This window comes from Polychytrium aggregatum (assembly GCF_025602895.1).
Source record: "Polychytrium aggregatum strain JEL109 chromosome Unknown BJ171scaffold_23, whole genome shotgun sequence".
In the NCBI taxonomy this organism is placed as follows: Eukaryota; Fungi; Chytridiomycota; class Chytridiomycetes; order Polychytriales; genus Polychytrium; species Polychytrium aggregatum.
The window spans coordinates 404,776-420,398 of record NW_026516225.1 but is presented as its reverse complement, the minus strand read 5'-3'; the positions used below and the strand labels follow the sequence as shown (position 1 = coordinate 420,398).

At 59.1% G+C, this 15,623-nt stretch overlaps 5 protein-coding genes across 5 annotated transcripts; 3 read left to right on the top strand and 2 right to left on the bottom strand.

The window, feature by feature from the left end:
• Positions 1-155: 155 nt before the first annotated feature.
• On the top strand, positions 156-1,458 carry BJ171DRAFT_509303 (cytochrome c oxidase assembly protein COX16-domain-containing protein). The gene is made up of 4 exons (XM_053111375.1): positions 156-232; positions 348-545; positions 794-862; positions 1,011-1,458. Exons 2-4 carry the CDS (start codon positions 372-374, stop codon positions 1,086-1,088), a joined length of 321 nt encoding a protein of 106 aa, XP_052965771.1. The 5' UTR covers positions 156-232; positions 348-371; the 3' UTR covers positions 1,089-1,458.
• Positions 1,459-2,605: 1,147 nt separating this feature from the next.
• BJ171DRAFT_443254 (P-loop containing nucleoside triphosphate hydrolase protein) lies at positions 2,606-8,277 on the top strand. The gene is made up of 6 exons (XM_053108112.1): positions 2,606-2,869; positions 3,075-3,479; positions 3,684-4,281; positions 4,464-4,506; positions 4,607-6,785; positions 6,935-8,277. The coding sequence occupies exons 2-6, from the start codon at positions 3,075-3,077 to the stop codon at positions 7,922-7,924; spliced, it is 4,215 nt and encodes a 1,404-aa protein (XP_052965770.1). The 5' UTR covers positions 2,606-2,869; the 3' UTR covers positions 7,925-8,277.
• A 550-nt stretch (positions 8,278-8,827) lies between these two features.
• BJ171DRAFT_138797 (uncharacterized protein) lies at positions 8,828-10,499 on the bottom strand. The gene has a single exon (XM_053105700.1). It carries the CDS (start codon positions 10,432-10,434, stop codon positions 8,923-8,925), a length of 1,512 nt encoding a protein of 503 aa, XP_052965769.1. The 5' UTR covers positions 10,435-10,499; the 3' UTR covers positions 8,828-8,922.
• Positions 10,500-10,639: 140 nt separating this feature from the next.
• BJ171DRAFT_509285 (uncharacterized protein) lies at positions 10,640-12,576 on the top strand. The gene is made up of 5 exons (XM_053111374.1): positions 10,640-11,100; positions 11,307-11,372; positions 11,484-11,540; positions 11,704-11,760; positions 11,937-12,576. The coding sequence occupies exons 1-5, from the start codon at positions 10,891-10,893 to the stop codon at positions 12,270-12,272; spliced, it is 726 nt and encodes a 241-aa protein (XP_052965768.1). The 5' UTR covers positions 10,640-10,890; the 3' UTR covers positions 12,273-12,576.
• A 1,457-nt stretch (positions 12,577-14,033) lies between these two features.
• Positions 14,034-15,367, bottom strand: BJ171DRAFT_509281 (uncharacterized protein). Its single transcript, XM_053111373.1, has one exon. It carries the CDS (start codon positions 15,331-15,333, stop codon positions 14,296-14,298), a length of 1,038 nt encoding a protein of 345 aa, XP_052965767.1. The 5' UTR covers positions 15,334-15,367; the 3' UTR covers positions 14,034-14,295.
• Between the last annotated feature and the right edge of the window lie 256 nt (positions 15,368-15,623).

The window sequence follows — 15,623 nt, the reverse complement described above, 5'->3', positions numbered from 1 at the left end:
CCACATTTCCGGATCAAGGCATCTACGAGGGGATATGATCACGATATGCCAATGCACACTCACAAATAGACGCACACACACACACGAAGCACGTGTTGTGTCGTCGCTCTGACTCGGACCAGATCACCAGCAAAAACGAGCCAGACAGGCGCAGGCCCGCATCATCCGGCTCTGCCAACATCCAGCCAGAACATAGCATCACAGCGAGGTACTCTGGAGTCGGGAGCCGAAGGTAGTTTGGAGAACATTTGAACGGCGGCTCTGGTGCAGATCTCCTCGGCTTGCGACCAAGCGAGTCTTCATCCGCCCGCTGCGCTCATATCGGTTGTGCCTCCAACCCCAACCAGCGAAACGCATCGCAAACCGCGACCATGGTTTTCCGGCTGGCAAATCGTCTTTCACACACAGCCCTCGGGCGCAAGATCAAGCGGAATCCATTTGTATTCTTCGGCATTCCATTTTTGCTGACCATGGGGCTGGCGCCTTACGGCCTTCAGCATCTCACCCAAGTTCGCTATGACATTCATGACAGCAAAGTTCGGATGGTAGGCACTCTGTCGCTGCCAGGGCATTGGATTCAGATGAGGTCGGGGGGGGGCAAATGTTCAGCAACGGATCTTGAACCAGCTGTCGAGCTAACAATACTGGGGTCCTTGGATCGCCTCGACTCGACACGGCTCATCTCGGCTTGCTTTGGACGTCGCTGATGAACCATGAATGCGCTGAATCTATCGTGCGGATGCATTCACGACAACGATCTCGGACAATCCTGACCCCGCCGATACCAATCCAGCTCGAAAAGAAGGAAGAGCTGGGTATCGACAAGAAAGCTGCTCCAGTGAACGTCCAGGAGATTTACTGGGTAAGCCCATCTCCATTGCATGTCGTCTCGACGTGGATCCGCTCCGAGCTATTTGCTCCATGCAGAATGGCCGCCAGATTTTGCTTCGAGCTGATTCGTAGCTGACCTTGCCGGCACGGACGATTGAATGCATCAACGCCACAAATAGAACCTTACCCACAAAAAGGACATGGACGACTGGGACTTTGTGCGAGTCCCGCGACCCAAGGACTCGGGCGAGGAATGACGAGCATGCAAACCAGAAAGTGAGCACGGCCGGCACAAACAAGACGGCCTCGTCTGAAGTAGCGCCCGGTGCCTTCCTGGCCGAGCCGATGCAAGCGAGGCCAATATTGGTACTCCGAATGACACTAGTAGGGTAATTTTATCGCACAAAGAACAAATAGACGGGCAATGCTCCTCGGCACATCGGAGTGAGAGGCGAGCTGCTTGGCATTCAGGTCATGTTGCTGTGGGAGCCTGGCGAGATCATAGCATCGAGGCGCTCACAGAGTCACGGGATCATGTTTTGACTGCGCATCGGGCTGTGCTGTGGCGCCATGCGCAGTCGTGACTCACGTCGCACGACATCCCCTTTATAGATATATTGGTGCTGCGCATGGTGTGGCGTGGCCATGCGCCACCCGATCCATGAGCTGGGGGCGTGGGCCTGGGGGAGGCGCGGCAGTCCACGGCAGGCGGCGCGGGTCCCACGCCAGCCGCGGGTGGGCTGGCAGGACCTGCTGTCCGGGTATATAAAGCGTGCTTCGAGAAGGAGAACAGAGCCTTTGTCAAACCATTCGTGCCCCGAAACCATGTTCCTGTGCCCTTCTAATTCCACCATCTGGTTTTTTGACGCCAGAGGCTCGCTCGCTGTCGACGAGTGCTTCGAGAAGAGGTACCGCGACTTCCTCGTCGAACAGGATGCCGCGCACCTGGCTCGATCGAATAAATTCCATAAACGTGTGACGGCCGTGATGGGAGGATCCGGTGCCCTTTCTTCGGGCTCGGTTGGGGGATGGCTGGAAAGCCACAGGGACGGGAGAAGGGGGGGGGACCATGGGACACCGCCAGCCCCCTCATGGCCAGCTGCTTGGTCTCGGTCTTCTCAGACCATCACCCTTCCCCCAGTCGCCGGTTTGCTTGCCGCTGTGCTGGGCCGCTCGTCCTCCATGCAATGCCGCTTCCCCCACCGCTGGCGCCATGAACGGGCATGGTCCCGGATCGACACTGACGAAAGCTTTCACTGGGTTCTTTTGCTCCTCTATCCACAGCTATGCCGTCGGCATCCTCCCGCTGGCCCTGATCGTCGTCGCTGTCCTCTGGGCCGCCAAGGACATTGTCCATCCCGCCGCCTCCTCGGACGGCCCCGACACCGCCCTCGTCAACAGCGAAGATGGATCCACCCGCAACCGCTACGGCGCCATCTCTGCCGCCGACCAGCCTGCTCCTCCCGCCGTCGTCGCCCAGAATCCGGCCCTCAAGTGGACCTGTCTGGCTATCCTCGTCCTCGAGCTGGCTGTCTCTGTCGCTGCCTCGTTCCAGGACCTGAGCCAGTCTGGTTCTGGCTCCTTCGTCTTCTTTGGCTCGGCCGCCTGGGCTCTTGCATGGGTAAGCCATCGCAGCAGCATTGCTCGTCTCCTCTCACTCCCTCGCCGGATGCCATGCTCAAGCCCTCGCCGGCATCGTGCTCTCCCACATCGACTGCATCATACTCACACCGCCCGCTCATCCCGCCAGGCCATCGCAACCATCGTCTTTGCGGCCTCGACCGGTCCCGTCCCGGCCAGCATCCGCCCCAAGCTGAGCAGCCCCATCCAGCCCTTTGCCCTCGGCTGTGCCGTCCTCAAGGCTCTCCAGCTCCACAACACCCTGCTCAGCAACAGCGGCGATGCCGTCGCCCCGATCGTGCTCGCTGTTGTCCTGAGCACCATCCTGTCTGTGGCCAACTTTGCTCTGCGTCTGAGTCTGCGCGAGCAGGTCGAATCGCTGCACATTGTGAAGCTCAAGGGCCCCAAGAACACCGAGGTGAGTGCAGATCCAATGTATCGAACGAACGCACGAACAGCGACGCTTCTCTGGCACACATGATGATTCCATGCCACCGCCATGGCATCGCTGGGTGCGGCTATTGCCTCGCTTGTTGCATCGGCGGTGCTCTCGCAGGACTGACTCCATGTTCTACTACTCCCACACATGTGCGTGCTGTTGGCATTCCCATTTGCACCCACAGATGCTCCCTGCCCCCGAGCCCGAGTCCACCTGGTTCGAGAACCTGTTCTTTGTCTGGATGGACGGCCCTCTCAGCCGCGGCTACAAGACCCCCCTGACCAAGAATGACCTCTTTGACCTGCTCGAGAGCGACAAGTCGGCCGAAGCCTGCCGTGTCTACCGCGAGCAGTACAAGCACCAGTACAAAGGCCTCAACATGCGTCTCTTCAGGATGGAGCTCTATCCCCTCATCATCCAGATCTTGCTTGGATTGGCTATTTCCCTTCTCAGCTTCACTGCTCCACTCTGCCTCTACCAAATCATGAGCTACATCCAGAATCCGAACGGTCGTCCCATTACCGTTGGTTTCTTCTGGGTATTCATGTCGTTGGTCTTTGGACTCATGTCCACAATTGTGGACGGACAGGTGAGTCGAAGGCCTAAAAGTCATCATGGTGCTTGGTGCGAGTGCTACTCTGCTGACTCAAGCCGTTGCGGCGACCCGGATGCTTCGGAAATGCCACGTCGTGACATGTAGCAGAGTGCGCTATCCAAGAAAGCGCCTTTGTCGTGTTCACATCAAGTCTCATGAGTTCTAACTATGAGCCTAACGCTCCAAACTTGCCAACAGATGTTCAACATGACCAACAATGCCAGCTACCGCATGCGTGCTGTCCTGATCAACGAAATCTTCCAGAAATCTCTCCGCCGCGTCTCTGCCAAGGGCAAATCCAAGAAGGACGAGGACCAGTCGACGGGCAAGCTCGTCTCGCTCATGTCCATGGACACCGAGAAGCTGGCCATGGCAAGCTTCTCTGGAATTCTGGTCACTGCAACTTTGATCGAGATCGTTATTGCCGTCGTCGCCTTGTTCAGCTTCCTGGGTTGGTCGGCTTCGATCGGTCTCTCGATCATGGTCGTCAGCATTCCCCTCACCAGCATCATCACCACGAGACTCAACAATGCTTACAAAGCACTCATGGAGAAGGCCGACAAACGCAACACCCGGACCCTCGAGGCTCTGCAGGCCATTCGCATCATCAAGTTCTTTGCCTGGGAGCCGCAGTTCCTCAAGCGCATCGACGAAGCCCGCAACGCTGAGCTCAACAATCTGATCTCTTACTTCATGACCTTGGGCCTCAGTGTCATGCTCTGGTCGTTTGTGCCGGTGATTGTTGCGGTTGTTACCTTCCTGAGCTACACCCTGATCGCTGGTCACGACATGGATGGTAAGTGATGCGCTCGCACCACCCATGGCCTCGGATGTCTGGTGCATGTTGCTCGGAGCATCTCCAATCGACTCGAAGCCGATTGAGTGAATATGTCTCAGCCTCCCACGCAATCTCCAGTCGCTGATGTGTGCTGACCGCGCTGATGTCTCACTTTCGACTTGTGCATGTCTCCCACCCAGCCACCACGGCATTCACTTGCCTCAGTCTGTTCAACGCTCTCAAGTTCCCTCTGACAGTTTTCCCCGACACACTTTCGGAGGCAAGTGCTCCTCGCATGGCACCGTTCTTGTCTGTTTATCCGTCGCCATCCTCTTACCCACAGGACTCCCGCTGACACCCGTCTCCCCTCGCAGTTCTTCCAAATCTATGTCTCATCGGACCGTATCGAAAAGTTCCTGAACGAGCCCGAGCTCCAAAAGTTCTCCGACGACCTGCCCGTTTCTCACCCCACCGGCAACACCGAGCCCTGGACCGACCCTGTTGCCGTCGAGTTTGTCGATGCCTGGTTCGAGTGGCACCAGGCCACCGCCGCTCCCGACAGCAAGTCGCCCCAGCTCCCCTGGCACAAGAGACTCGCCAACCTGTTCAAGAAGCAGTCGCAGCAGACCTCCGAGACCACGCCGCTCCTCGGCTCGGAGCAGCCGGCTTCTGGCGCGGACGACTCGTCCGAGCCCAAGTTTACCCTGCGCGGCCTCAAGATCAGCTTCCCTCTCGGCAAGCTCAGCACCATCTGCGGCTCCACCGGCTCCGGCAAGTCCTCGATCATCCATGCCCTCCTCGGCGAAATGAAGTCGCTCCAGGGCAGCGCCAACCTGACCCGTCTCACTCGCAGCCACCGCTCCAAGGGCGGCATCGCCTTTGTCGCCCAGACCGCCTGGCTCGCCAACGCCACGATCCGGGACAACATCCTGTTCGGCGAGCCCTACGACCAGCTCCGATACGCCCGCGTGATCGAAGCCTGCGCCCTGTCCAAAGACCTTGCCTCCTTCGAGTCCGGCGACCTGACCGAGATCGGCGAGAAGGGCATCAACCTGTCCGGCGGCCAGAAGCAGCGAGTCTCGCTCGCCCGCGCCGCGTACTCCCGGGCCCACTATATCCTGCTGGACGATCCGCTCTCAGCCGTCGATGCGCCCACAGCCAAGCATCTCTTTGACAAGTGCATCACGGGCCTGCTCAAGGACCGCACCCGCATCCTCGTCACCCACGCCACCAGTCTGGCCCTTCCCGCCACCGACTACCTCGTCGTCATCAACCAGGGCCAGATCCTCGACCATGGCTCGGTCGCCGAGGTCTCCCAGAACCGCGAGGTCGAGACCATCATCGCCAAGGAGAACCTCGAGGCAGTCTCGCTCCAGCCCGAGTCCGACCCCGACGCTGGCGAGCTCGACGTCGACCTCACCGACGAGGAGCTCCTGAGCCGCAACTACTCCAACGGCAAGACGCCCGAAGACGCCAAGAAGCTCATCGATGCCGAGGCTTCCAGAACCGGCGCAGTCCAGGGCAGCGTCTACTACTTCTATCTGACTGCGGCAGGCGGCTTTGGTGTCATCGTCGCCTACCTCGGTATAATTCTTGTGCAGCGATCGGCCCAAGTGCTGGCCGACTACTGGCTCAAGGTCTGGGCCGATGCCTACAACCATGCCAACGAACTCAACACGATGTTTGCCGTGACGCTCTCGGCCCCGCTGTCCCTCAGCTTCCTCAACCCAGTCTCAGGCAACGACAGCAACACCCTTGTCGATGGATCGTCCGGCCAGTCCGTCAACGTTGCCTACTATGTCCTCATGTACGGCCTCATCAATTCGTGCGTCCTCTTTCTCATCATCACCAACTTTGCCTATCGCAGCTGGGTTGGCTACAGGGCTGCCAAGAAGCTGCACGACCAGCTCATCACCCGCATCATGTATGCGCCGGTGCGCTGGTTCGATGTCACCCCGCTCGGCCGCATCACCAACCGCCTCTCCAAGGACATTGGAACCATCGACCAGAATCTCGCCAACACATGTGCTGGGTTTTTTCTCACCACTGCGAGCGCCACCACCACCCTCATCGTCATCGGCACCGTGACACCGATCTTCCTCGCCGTGATTCCCTTTGTTGCCTACATCTACTACAGGATTGCAATCTACTACCTGGCTTCTAGTCGCGAGCTCAAGCGTATCCACAGTATTAGTCGCAGCCCCATCTACAGCACCTTCAGCGAGTGTCTCGTTGGCGTGTCGACCATCCGCGCCTATGGACACGAGGCCCGATTCATCGAGGACAACATGATCAAGGTCGACACCAGCAACCGAGCCCATCGTATGCTGGGTCTTTCGAACCGCTGGCTGTCCACTCGACTGTCGATAATCACCTCGCTGATCACCTTCTCTGCCGGCATTGCCATCATCTGGTCCAAGGACCTGATCGGTGTGGGACTTGCTGGTCTCAGCTTGACCTGGGCAGCCACCATCGCAGAAAACTTGCTTCGCATCGTTCGTATCCACTCGCAGATGGAGCTAGTAAGTGCCAGTGTTGAAGTGCGACTGATATGGCAGTGGAGTCGATGCTCATATTGCCGCTGTGTTATTCGATGCGGCTGTCGCTGTGACGGTTCGGGTGACTCACTTCGTCTCGCCTCACTCCTTTCGCCCCGTTTCACCATCGACAGAACATGAACTCGGTCGAGCGTGTGCACGAATACCTCGAGATTGACCAGGAAGCCCCCGCCGTCATCGAGACATCGCGTCCTCCTCCCGGCTGGCCTGCCAAGGGCCACGTCCAGCTCAACGGCGTTGTCGTCCGCTATGCCCCCGACCTGGATCCCGTCCTCCGCGGGGTGTCCTGCGAGTTCAAGGGCCGCAGCAAGGTCGGCGTCGTGGGACGGACCGGCGCGGGCAAGTCCACGCTCACCCTGGCGCTGTTCCGCATCATGGAGCTCTCCGGCGGCAGCATTGTCATTGACGGCGTCGACATCTCCAAGATTGGGCTGCGCGACCTCCGCCAGAAGCTCACGATCATCCCGCAGGATCCCGTCCTGTTCACGGGCGACATCCGCAGCAACCTCGATCCCTTTGGCGAGCACTCGGACGACCGGCTCTGGTCGATCCTGGAGCGCGTGCGGTTCCTGAACACTCTGCAGGCCAAGCTGGACGGCAGTTCGTCGAGCGACAACCTGCCCGCGCAGACATCCGAGAACCAAGGCCAGACCCAAGTCCAGGGCCAGAACACCCGTGCCGCCGCCGAGGCGTCCGGGTTCTCCCTCGACACCTCTGTCTCCGAGGGCGGGTCCAACTTTAGCCAGGGCCAGCGCCAGCTGCTGTGCCTGGCCCGAGCGCTGCTCAAGGAGTCGGCCATCACCGTGCTGGACGAAGCCACGGCCTCGGTCGACAACGAGACCGACGCCTTCATCCAGGAGACGATCCGCGGATCCGAGTTTGCCAACTCGACGGTGGTGTGCATCGCCCACCGCCTCCGCACGATTGCCGACTACGACTCGGTGCTGGTCCTCAGCCACGGAGAGGTGGCCGAGTTTGGCACGCCCTTTGAGCTGATGCAGCGCGAGGATGGAGTCTTCCGCAAGATGTGCCAGGACTCGGGCGAGTTTGAAGAGCTCGAGAAGATGGCCCGAGCCAGGGATCAAGCCAAGAAGGCCCTCTGAGCCCGCCCTCATCCCGGCCAGTGTGCCGGTCAACAACAATCCGAGCGGGTGCCCAGCTGCTGTGATTTGTGATTTCTGTTTTTGTTATTGTGTTGGGATACCGGACTGGTTGGAACAGCTGCGCCTGTTGGACACCGATGTGCTTGTGTGGTTGACTGCTTGTGAGTGATTGGATGTTTCAGTGTGCCGTTCTGGTGGAATGGGGTGGTTTTTGGTAGATTCGATCGCTCGACTGAGAGCTCTGTCAAATGAGAGTCTTTGTGACATCTATGATATTTCTTATGTTCATTCAAATCAGAATGCCCCATGAATGATAATAAACAACCGACTTGGCGACGACATCCCAGATTGTTTCGTGGATGTGTGCCTGAGAGTCCCCAAACGACCCGGCACCGCAATCGCACTCACGCTGTCCGCTAATCGAGTGAGATCGAATGGTGCAAGTGTCGCTCGTTCAAAGTATCGGCAATCACAGCCATCGGAATGATGCTGGATTGCTGCTAGGCTGGGACGAGACATCCTGGACCTGGGTCGATGGGCTGCTTGCTCTGGCCATCCAGAGAACACTCGTCAAACCATGAACGGGACACCAGAGCCCGACAATATCGAGTTGATTCCATCGATACCACAATATCGGCCATGGGAGGGATGGCTTCTGTTCCTGGGGTCGAGGATGTGCTGACTCGTGCAGCATTGCGACACGATTGGACTCGGGAAACAGACCCAAGACACATCGGCCGGGAACAGGATGCAGATGATGTCTTCCAGGAATTCTGTGGGACACTTGAAATATCGAATCCCAAGTGAAGTCGTGGCAATGGTTTGTCCTTCGATCAACGCCAACGAAGATAGTTCGGCAATTCATTCTGTATTTGGAATGAATCCAATGACAAACAACCCCCTTTGTCGATTGGCAGATCACCAAAACATCGCTTACTCTGCCCGGCTTTCGGCATGGCTGTTGGAATATAGTATTGGGAGCGACGCGAGATTCAGATTCACCTGCCGAGGTAATTGAGCTCATCGATAGCCGAGTAGAGACCTTGTTCTGCAGACCTGCGGTACCAGAGGACAGCGGTGTCGATATCTCCGTCGACACCAGAAGCTGTCCTGTAGCAGTCGCCGAGGTAATATTGCCCGTGCCGATTTCCTTGCTCGGCTGACTTGCGGAAGCACTCTACTGCCTTGGCTCCATCCTCTTCAATACCTATTCCCCGGAGATAGTACACCCCAGCCATGTACTGTCCGTACGGATTGCCTTGGTCGGCAGACACTTTGAGCCACTCGAATGCATTCGATTTGTCAAGGGCCACTCCCCACCCATACGAGCAGCATGCCGCCAGCCAGTACTGGCTGTCGCTACAGCCCTCGCAGGCGAGCTGTTCGAAAACGTCCGCTGCCTTCTCTTGGTCCTTGATGGTTCCGAACCCTTGGATCAGACACACGGCCGTAAGATGTCTGCACAGCCGATCGTGTATCGATCCGAGGCGACACAGTCCATAGAACCTGCAAGCTGTGGGTGAGTTGGATGAGATGTGTCGCCGTGTGTCCAAGCCATCGTGCTCCCCGATGGGAAACTCTCTTGACACATTGGCTTGGAGGATTTTGTCTCCCCTCTGTCGGTCTTGCAGGGTGCCCCGACCGAGGTAGTGCATCCAGCCGACCATATAGGTGGCGATCGACTTGATGGCCAGGTCGGTGGACTTGGTGCTGACCTCCTGCCAGCGATTAAAGGCATCGACGTCGCTCTGTTCGACACCATGGCCAACCAACGAGAACCAGCCCTGGAGGAATACAATATGGAGTCGGCCGTCTTCGCTGCCCTGGCTCGCAGCCTTGGAATACCACTCAATGGCTGCTTCATGATTTTGGTCGACACCTTCGCCTGACTCATAGCAGCGGCCGAATGCGACTTGAGCTCGAGGCATTCTTTGCTCTGCAAGACTGCGATACAACTCCGCAGCCTTGGTTTGATCTTGATCGACCCCGAGTCCGTTGCGATAGCTTTCTGCCAGATGGAACTGGGCCATCGCATGGCTTGCGCTGGCCGCTGCTTCGAGGAGCTGGAAGGCTTGCTGCTGTCTGAGTGCTCGCTCAGAGTAGACCACGGCTCCACTGTCGAAATCGGCTTGGATAATCCGGGCCAGGAGATACGAAGCAGAAGCGTTTCCATGGTTGGACTGGGCAACTAGCCAGGACCGGTCGGCTGAGCCTGGATTCTTGCAGTGCAGCGAGAGGGCAATCTTGTCGCTGGGCGTGAGGCCGATCCGCATCTGTTCGGCTTGATGATATAGTCCTGCATTCCGGCACCAGCTGTCGAAGCGGGTCACCTTGGAGCTCAGGAGAGGCCGTGCTCGTTTGCACACTCGGAGTAGCTTCTTGATCTCGTCATGACCGAGGGCGAGCTGGAAGCTTTCGCTGCAGCACACGATGACGAAGATGTCAGGACGCACGAGGGCTGCATATGCCGCATCTGGAGCCAGTGGAGCGATACTGGTGCTGGTTTCCATGGCGTGCGGAGAGAGATGAGGGCTGAGAAGGAGGGAGAGGCGGCGATGCAGGCCCAGGACCCAAGACAAAGCAAACAAGCAGGACGTGCGAGCACGACAGCGTCGCCGCCAAGACCGAGCCCCGCGAGACTCGAAGAATGGGATGATTCCACGTGCTGGCTTATCGCAGGATCGGCTTGGGAGCGTCCCCCATGCCTTTGTGGACCGTTCGTCTGCCACTGAGGCCGCTCATGAACAAGCCCAAGTCTCGCTGCGATGATCTGGGCTCTGGATTCGTATGGTGCATTGTCGGTCTGAACTCTGCCCACGAGCTCGCCGCCTGGTGTGGGCGGTGGTTGGCAACGAGGCTGGCTCTCGCGAGTCTCTGCATCTCGATGGCGATGGGCTGATGGCTGGACGGCAGGTCAGTGCAGCCACAGGAGGCCGGCCGCATGCATTGTTCCATTGTGCGCCCGGATGATTCCCTCAGTGCCATTGATCCGTCGAGTGCCCCCCGGCCAGAGCTATTTTGCCGCCGTCGAGGTCCAGCTTCCCCAGGTCCTCACCAACCCGCTGAACATGAGTCCTGGATGCACGGACGGATTCATCTCCGTGAACAACCTCTACGCGACCCAAGCCCTCAACTATCTTCAGATTCAGACCACCAGCGCGGACGTGAACGTTTCGGTAAGCCTCGTGGGTGGTGTGTCGGCCGTCGGCACTATCAGGGCAGGTCGGGTTCCCACCGGCTGTCGTGCTCTGAGCATGCAAGGCCTTGATCGCGGAGACACGGCCGTGATCCTGGTCATGAACATTCATGAACACGACCGAGCCGTGGGCGGTGAGCCGCCGTTCTTGACGAGACCACTCACACACAACTACTGTCCTTGCAGGGCGTAAACTCGGCCGCCAGCTCCAGCTTTTCATTCCAAACAATTACCGGTAACATATATCTTCAGGTACGAGCGCAGCACTTCTGCCCCAGCTTCGTCTCCGAATGCTTCTCGGCCAAAGTCCACGAATCTCACCCCGCATCGTGTTCCTGATCTTCCTGCTCTTTCTCCTCCCAGAACGCCAACATCAACAGCCTTTCCGTCAACACAATCAGCGGAAACGTCAATCTTGTGGTGAGTCCCTTGATTTGTCGATTCATTTGGGAATGAATCCGTGGCTTGAGGTCCATGGAGTTGCGCCGCAGAGGACTGTGCGGACGTTGGTCCGACTCTGGCTTGAAAAACGGTTCAGGCCAAGCCAGCGACCAAGCGAGCTCACTCCCTGACTCTACATCAGCCTGTCAAATCAACCTCACTCGATATCTCGACCACCAGTGGCAACATTCAAACCACGGTATGTATTGGCTGCAGCCATCTGCGGTCGCCAGAACGTCGGGTTGGAGATGGCAGAAGGGGGCCGGAATGCGGGTCGATGTCGATGCGAATTGTCGATCTGAATTGTCGATGCGAATCATTGATGCCAATCATTGATACGGACTGACCTTGCATTTCGTCTGTCTGATTTCACAGGGCTCCGTGGCACTCCAGTATGCTGGCTTCACCACCACAAGCGGAGAGCTCATGGGCGACATTGCCATTGGATCCCGGATCAAGCAGCTGTCGACGAGCGGCGACGTCACTCTGAGCATCCCCCTGACCGGGACGATCTCGACAGCCTACGCTCTCAGCTTCCAGACAACGAGCGGCGTCATCAATTCTCAGTTCACGGGCCCGATTGCCGGCTCGATCGCGGTCGCCTCCACGTCCGGCCCTGTTCGAGTCCTTGGCGGCTCGGTCTCGGCGATCCAGTCGACCAACTCTCAGTTTCGGGCCAGGTTGGCGGGAGCGCATCCCCCAGCAACTTGACCATCTCCACGGTCAGCGGACCGGTCAATGTCAAGTTCTCGTAGGAGGGACGACGAACCGACCCATGCCAACTCCTCTCGCTGTTGCCGCTGCTGTTGTTGCTGTTGTTGCCGCTGTTGTTGCAGTATTGCATCACTACCTATTTGAATCCATGGCCCGTCATCTCCAATAAAGACCCCGTATCCAGCGTTCCTGCTCCTCGACAACCCGCCCTGCTGGTGGTGTGGGCCGTGGTCACCGCGTGCGCTGCGGACACAGCCCGGTGGGGGTCGGTGGGAGGAGGGACATCCACCCCATATCCAAACAGCGATGCGTGCTCGACCCCTCTCTTTCCCGTCTGCACCTGGCTGCGTCCCATCCCGTCTTGGGATATACCTGCAGACTCACAACAACGAAAAAAAAATAATCATATCCCGTCTCCTTGCGGCCTGGGTGGCAGTCGCAGGAGGCGCGCCCGCCATCGACCAGACGACGATGAAGACGCAAGCGATGACGACCTGCCCTTGCTGCGACTGCTCAGGCGACGGGGCTCGCCCTTTGTATTCCGTGCTGTGTATGCGAACCGGTCGAGTGTGCGCGGATGGTGCGGCGGTGGGTCGGCGATTGCTTTGTCGAGCTGCCCGATGCATGTCAGATCAAGGGACAGACAGGCAGGCAGATGCCTCTCTGGTCTCGATACAAGGCCATCGATATCAAGCGGGAGTGGCCAGGCATGGCGCCATTGGGGCGAGGAAGGTCGATGGCGGTGCACCGGCGCCTGGCAGGCAGCCGGCCGCGTGGTGTCTCGAGACCAGCCACTGTGCGTCGGTGGTCCTCGGAGCGAGGCGAGGCGAGGAGGGAGGAGGGAGGCTCTGGCGGACACAACCCGTGCGGGAGGAACCACACAGATCGGTGGTGGCATGCGGGCTCGTCCAGATCGGTCTTTACGGTTGGGCTGGACGACAGGGCGGCCGATGCTGAGGGGCGCCCTGTGCCGGCGTCCCTGGGCTTTCCTTTTCCTTTCCTTTTTCCTTGGACAGGTGGTGACGACTGCGGGGGCGCTCGAAAATTGAGGTGGTGGGCTGGTGGGTGCACAGAGGCTCTCCCAAAGACGAGCCCGACGGTAACTTGTGGATCAGGCCTTGTGCCCGAAGCACAGTCGCCCGAGCAGCGAGCCTGACACTTTCTCCCCCGCCGGCAGGTCGTCTGCCTCGCTCTGGGTCACCATCGCCCTTGTTGGATCAAGGCGAGTTGGCTGGCTGGGTCATCCCACAGCCGATCAGCAATCGTGGCCTGAGCCGTGAAGAGGAAAGGGGACAGACATGGATACGGAGCCGGGAGGTGCCGCCGCAAGCGGAATGTGGGAATCGGGACGGCGGGAATATGAGAATCGGGACGGTGGGAATGCGGGGCGATGGGGATGCGGGGCGGACGCCAAGGGACGCACTGGGCATTGGGGGGCAGGGCAGAGCAGGGAGGGAAGGACAGCCAAGCGCAAGCCAAGGACGTCGAGCATACGCTCGGCGGAGACGGCAGTACGAGACCAATAAGAGTGCATGCGGGATGGACGAGACCAACGAGGCCAACGAGGCCGCGTGTGCAGAACAGGACGAGGCCGCATGTGCGAAACAGGACGAGGCCGAGGCCGCATGAGCGTCATATGTTGAGGCAGCGGCCGTCCGGGTGTCCGCCAGGCAAGTGTTTGGCTTGCTCTCGGGTCGGCACACCGAGTCTGATCCAACGAATGCCACACAGCGAGCAAGTCCGAACGACAGAGATGGCTATGGACTGAAGCATTTGTTGTATTCGATGGATTGGATTGGTCCTGCCAACCAGACACACCAGCAGATCGCACTCGAGAACAGAGAAACAATTCGAGGGTGGTAGAGAATAAAAAGTATGTACAGTGAAGGAAAGGGCAAAAATGGAACCCGGCCGAGGGCAAAACGGACGTTGGGAATCAAATAAAGGAGGCGAGGGCATCTGTCTATAGAGCAGAGAAACAATAGATAAGAGGGGGGGTGTGTGCGATGGCGGAGGTGGCCTATATGAGCAGGTTCTGCACGCTCAGGCTGCGACCGCGCGTGCTCGAGACTGGCGGGCTCGGCTGCGACAGGGCGGCCTGGGCTGCAGGCAGAACGGCGGTGACGGGCTGCTGGGCGGGAGACGATGGATCGTGCGGCGAGGATTTGGCCGAGGCAGCAGCAGAGGAGCCCGAGAGGGAGTCGATCTGCTGGTGCAGCGAGTAGATGTACTCGATGGTGTACTCGAGGATCGAGAGCTTGTGGATGCTGTCCTGGTTGGCGCAGGCAGGAACCATGCTCTTGAGCTGCAGGATGCGCTGGTTGATCTTTTCGCGGCGACGGCGCTCGATGGCCGAGTGGGAAACCTTTCGCAGCATCTCCTTTTCGGAGCGTTCGCCGGGCGGGGTGTACCGCGGGGGCCCGCTGCGGTAGGGAGGGCTGGCCAGACGCTTGTCCTGATAGTACGGGGCCGAGTCGAGATACTGGGGCGGAAACATGGCCGGGTGGTGTTGAGGCGGCTCGGTCTTGACGAGCGGGTAGGAGGGCTCCTGGTGAGGATAGGACATCATACCAGGCTGCGGGTGGTAAGGTGCAGTCTCCATGCGAGGCGAGGTGTTGGGCGAGATGGGGGCAAAGTGGGAGGGTGCACTGACGGGGCGGTTGGGGTAGTAGTTCATGGATGCGGGAGCAAGGTGCTTGGTTTTCGGCTTTGGTTTTTGGTTTTGCTTGACTGTTGGGATGGTTGGCTGTTGGGATGGCTGGTTGGGTGTACGGGATGGGATAGACAGAGTCTTGCGATGGATGGTCTTGGTCGGACAGCAGGACTGGCGGCGAGCAGAGCACGGCAGGCAAGAATAGGGCAAGGACAGGGCAAGGGCAGAGCAGAGTAGGAAGGCCGAGACGGAACGGGCTGGTTGGAGGAGGAGATGGCCAAAGCGCCGGGGGAGGGCCGCGTATTTATGTCCTCGGGCAGCACATGTTGGCCCTTCCATGTTCCCGGGCGGCGCCCATGCGGGTGGAGCAAATTTGTTGGGCAAGGTGTACAGCCTTTTTTTCATTCTGCGTGGGCGGGTGTTGGGATGGGCGGCGGGTCGCACCGCCGAGGGACACAACAGATGGCAGGGGCACGAGACCCAAATGAAGGCAAGCGCTTTCCCGGCGGGCGAGGCGGGCCAAGGCCGGCACGGCGACAAGGCGGTGCTGCAGCCGCACGAGCGACTGGAGCGCTGTGTGGTGCGGACGACGCAAACAACGCATGGGCAAGGGGGGGGGCGACTCGCGAACAGCAGCCCCGGATTGTTACGACAGGAGCAGTTCGTGCGGGTGGGCAACATTGCCTTGATGTTTG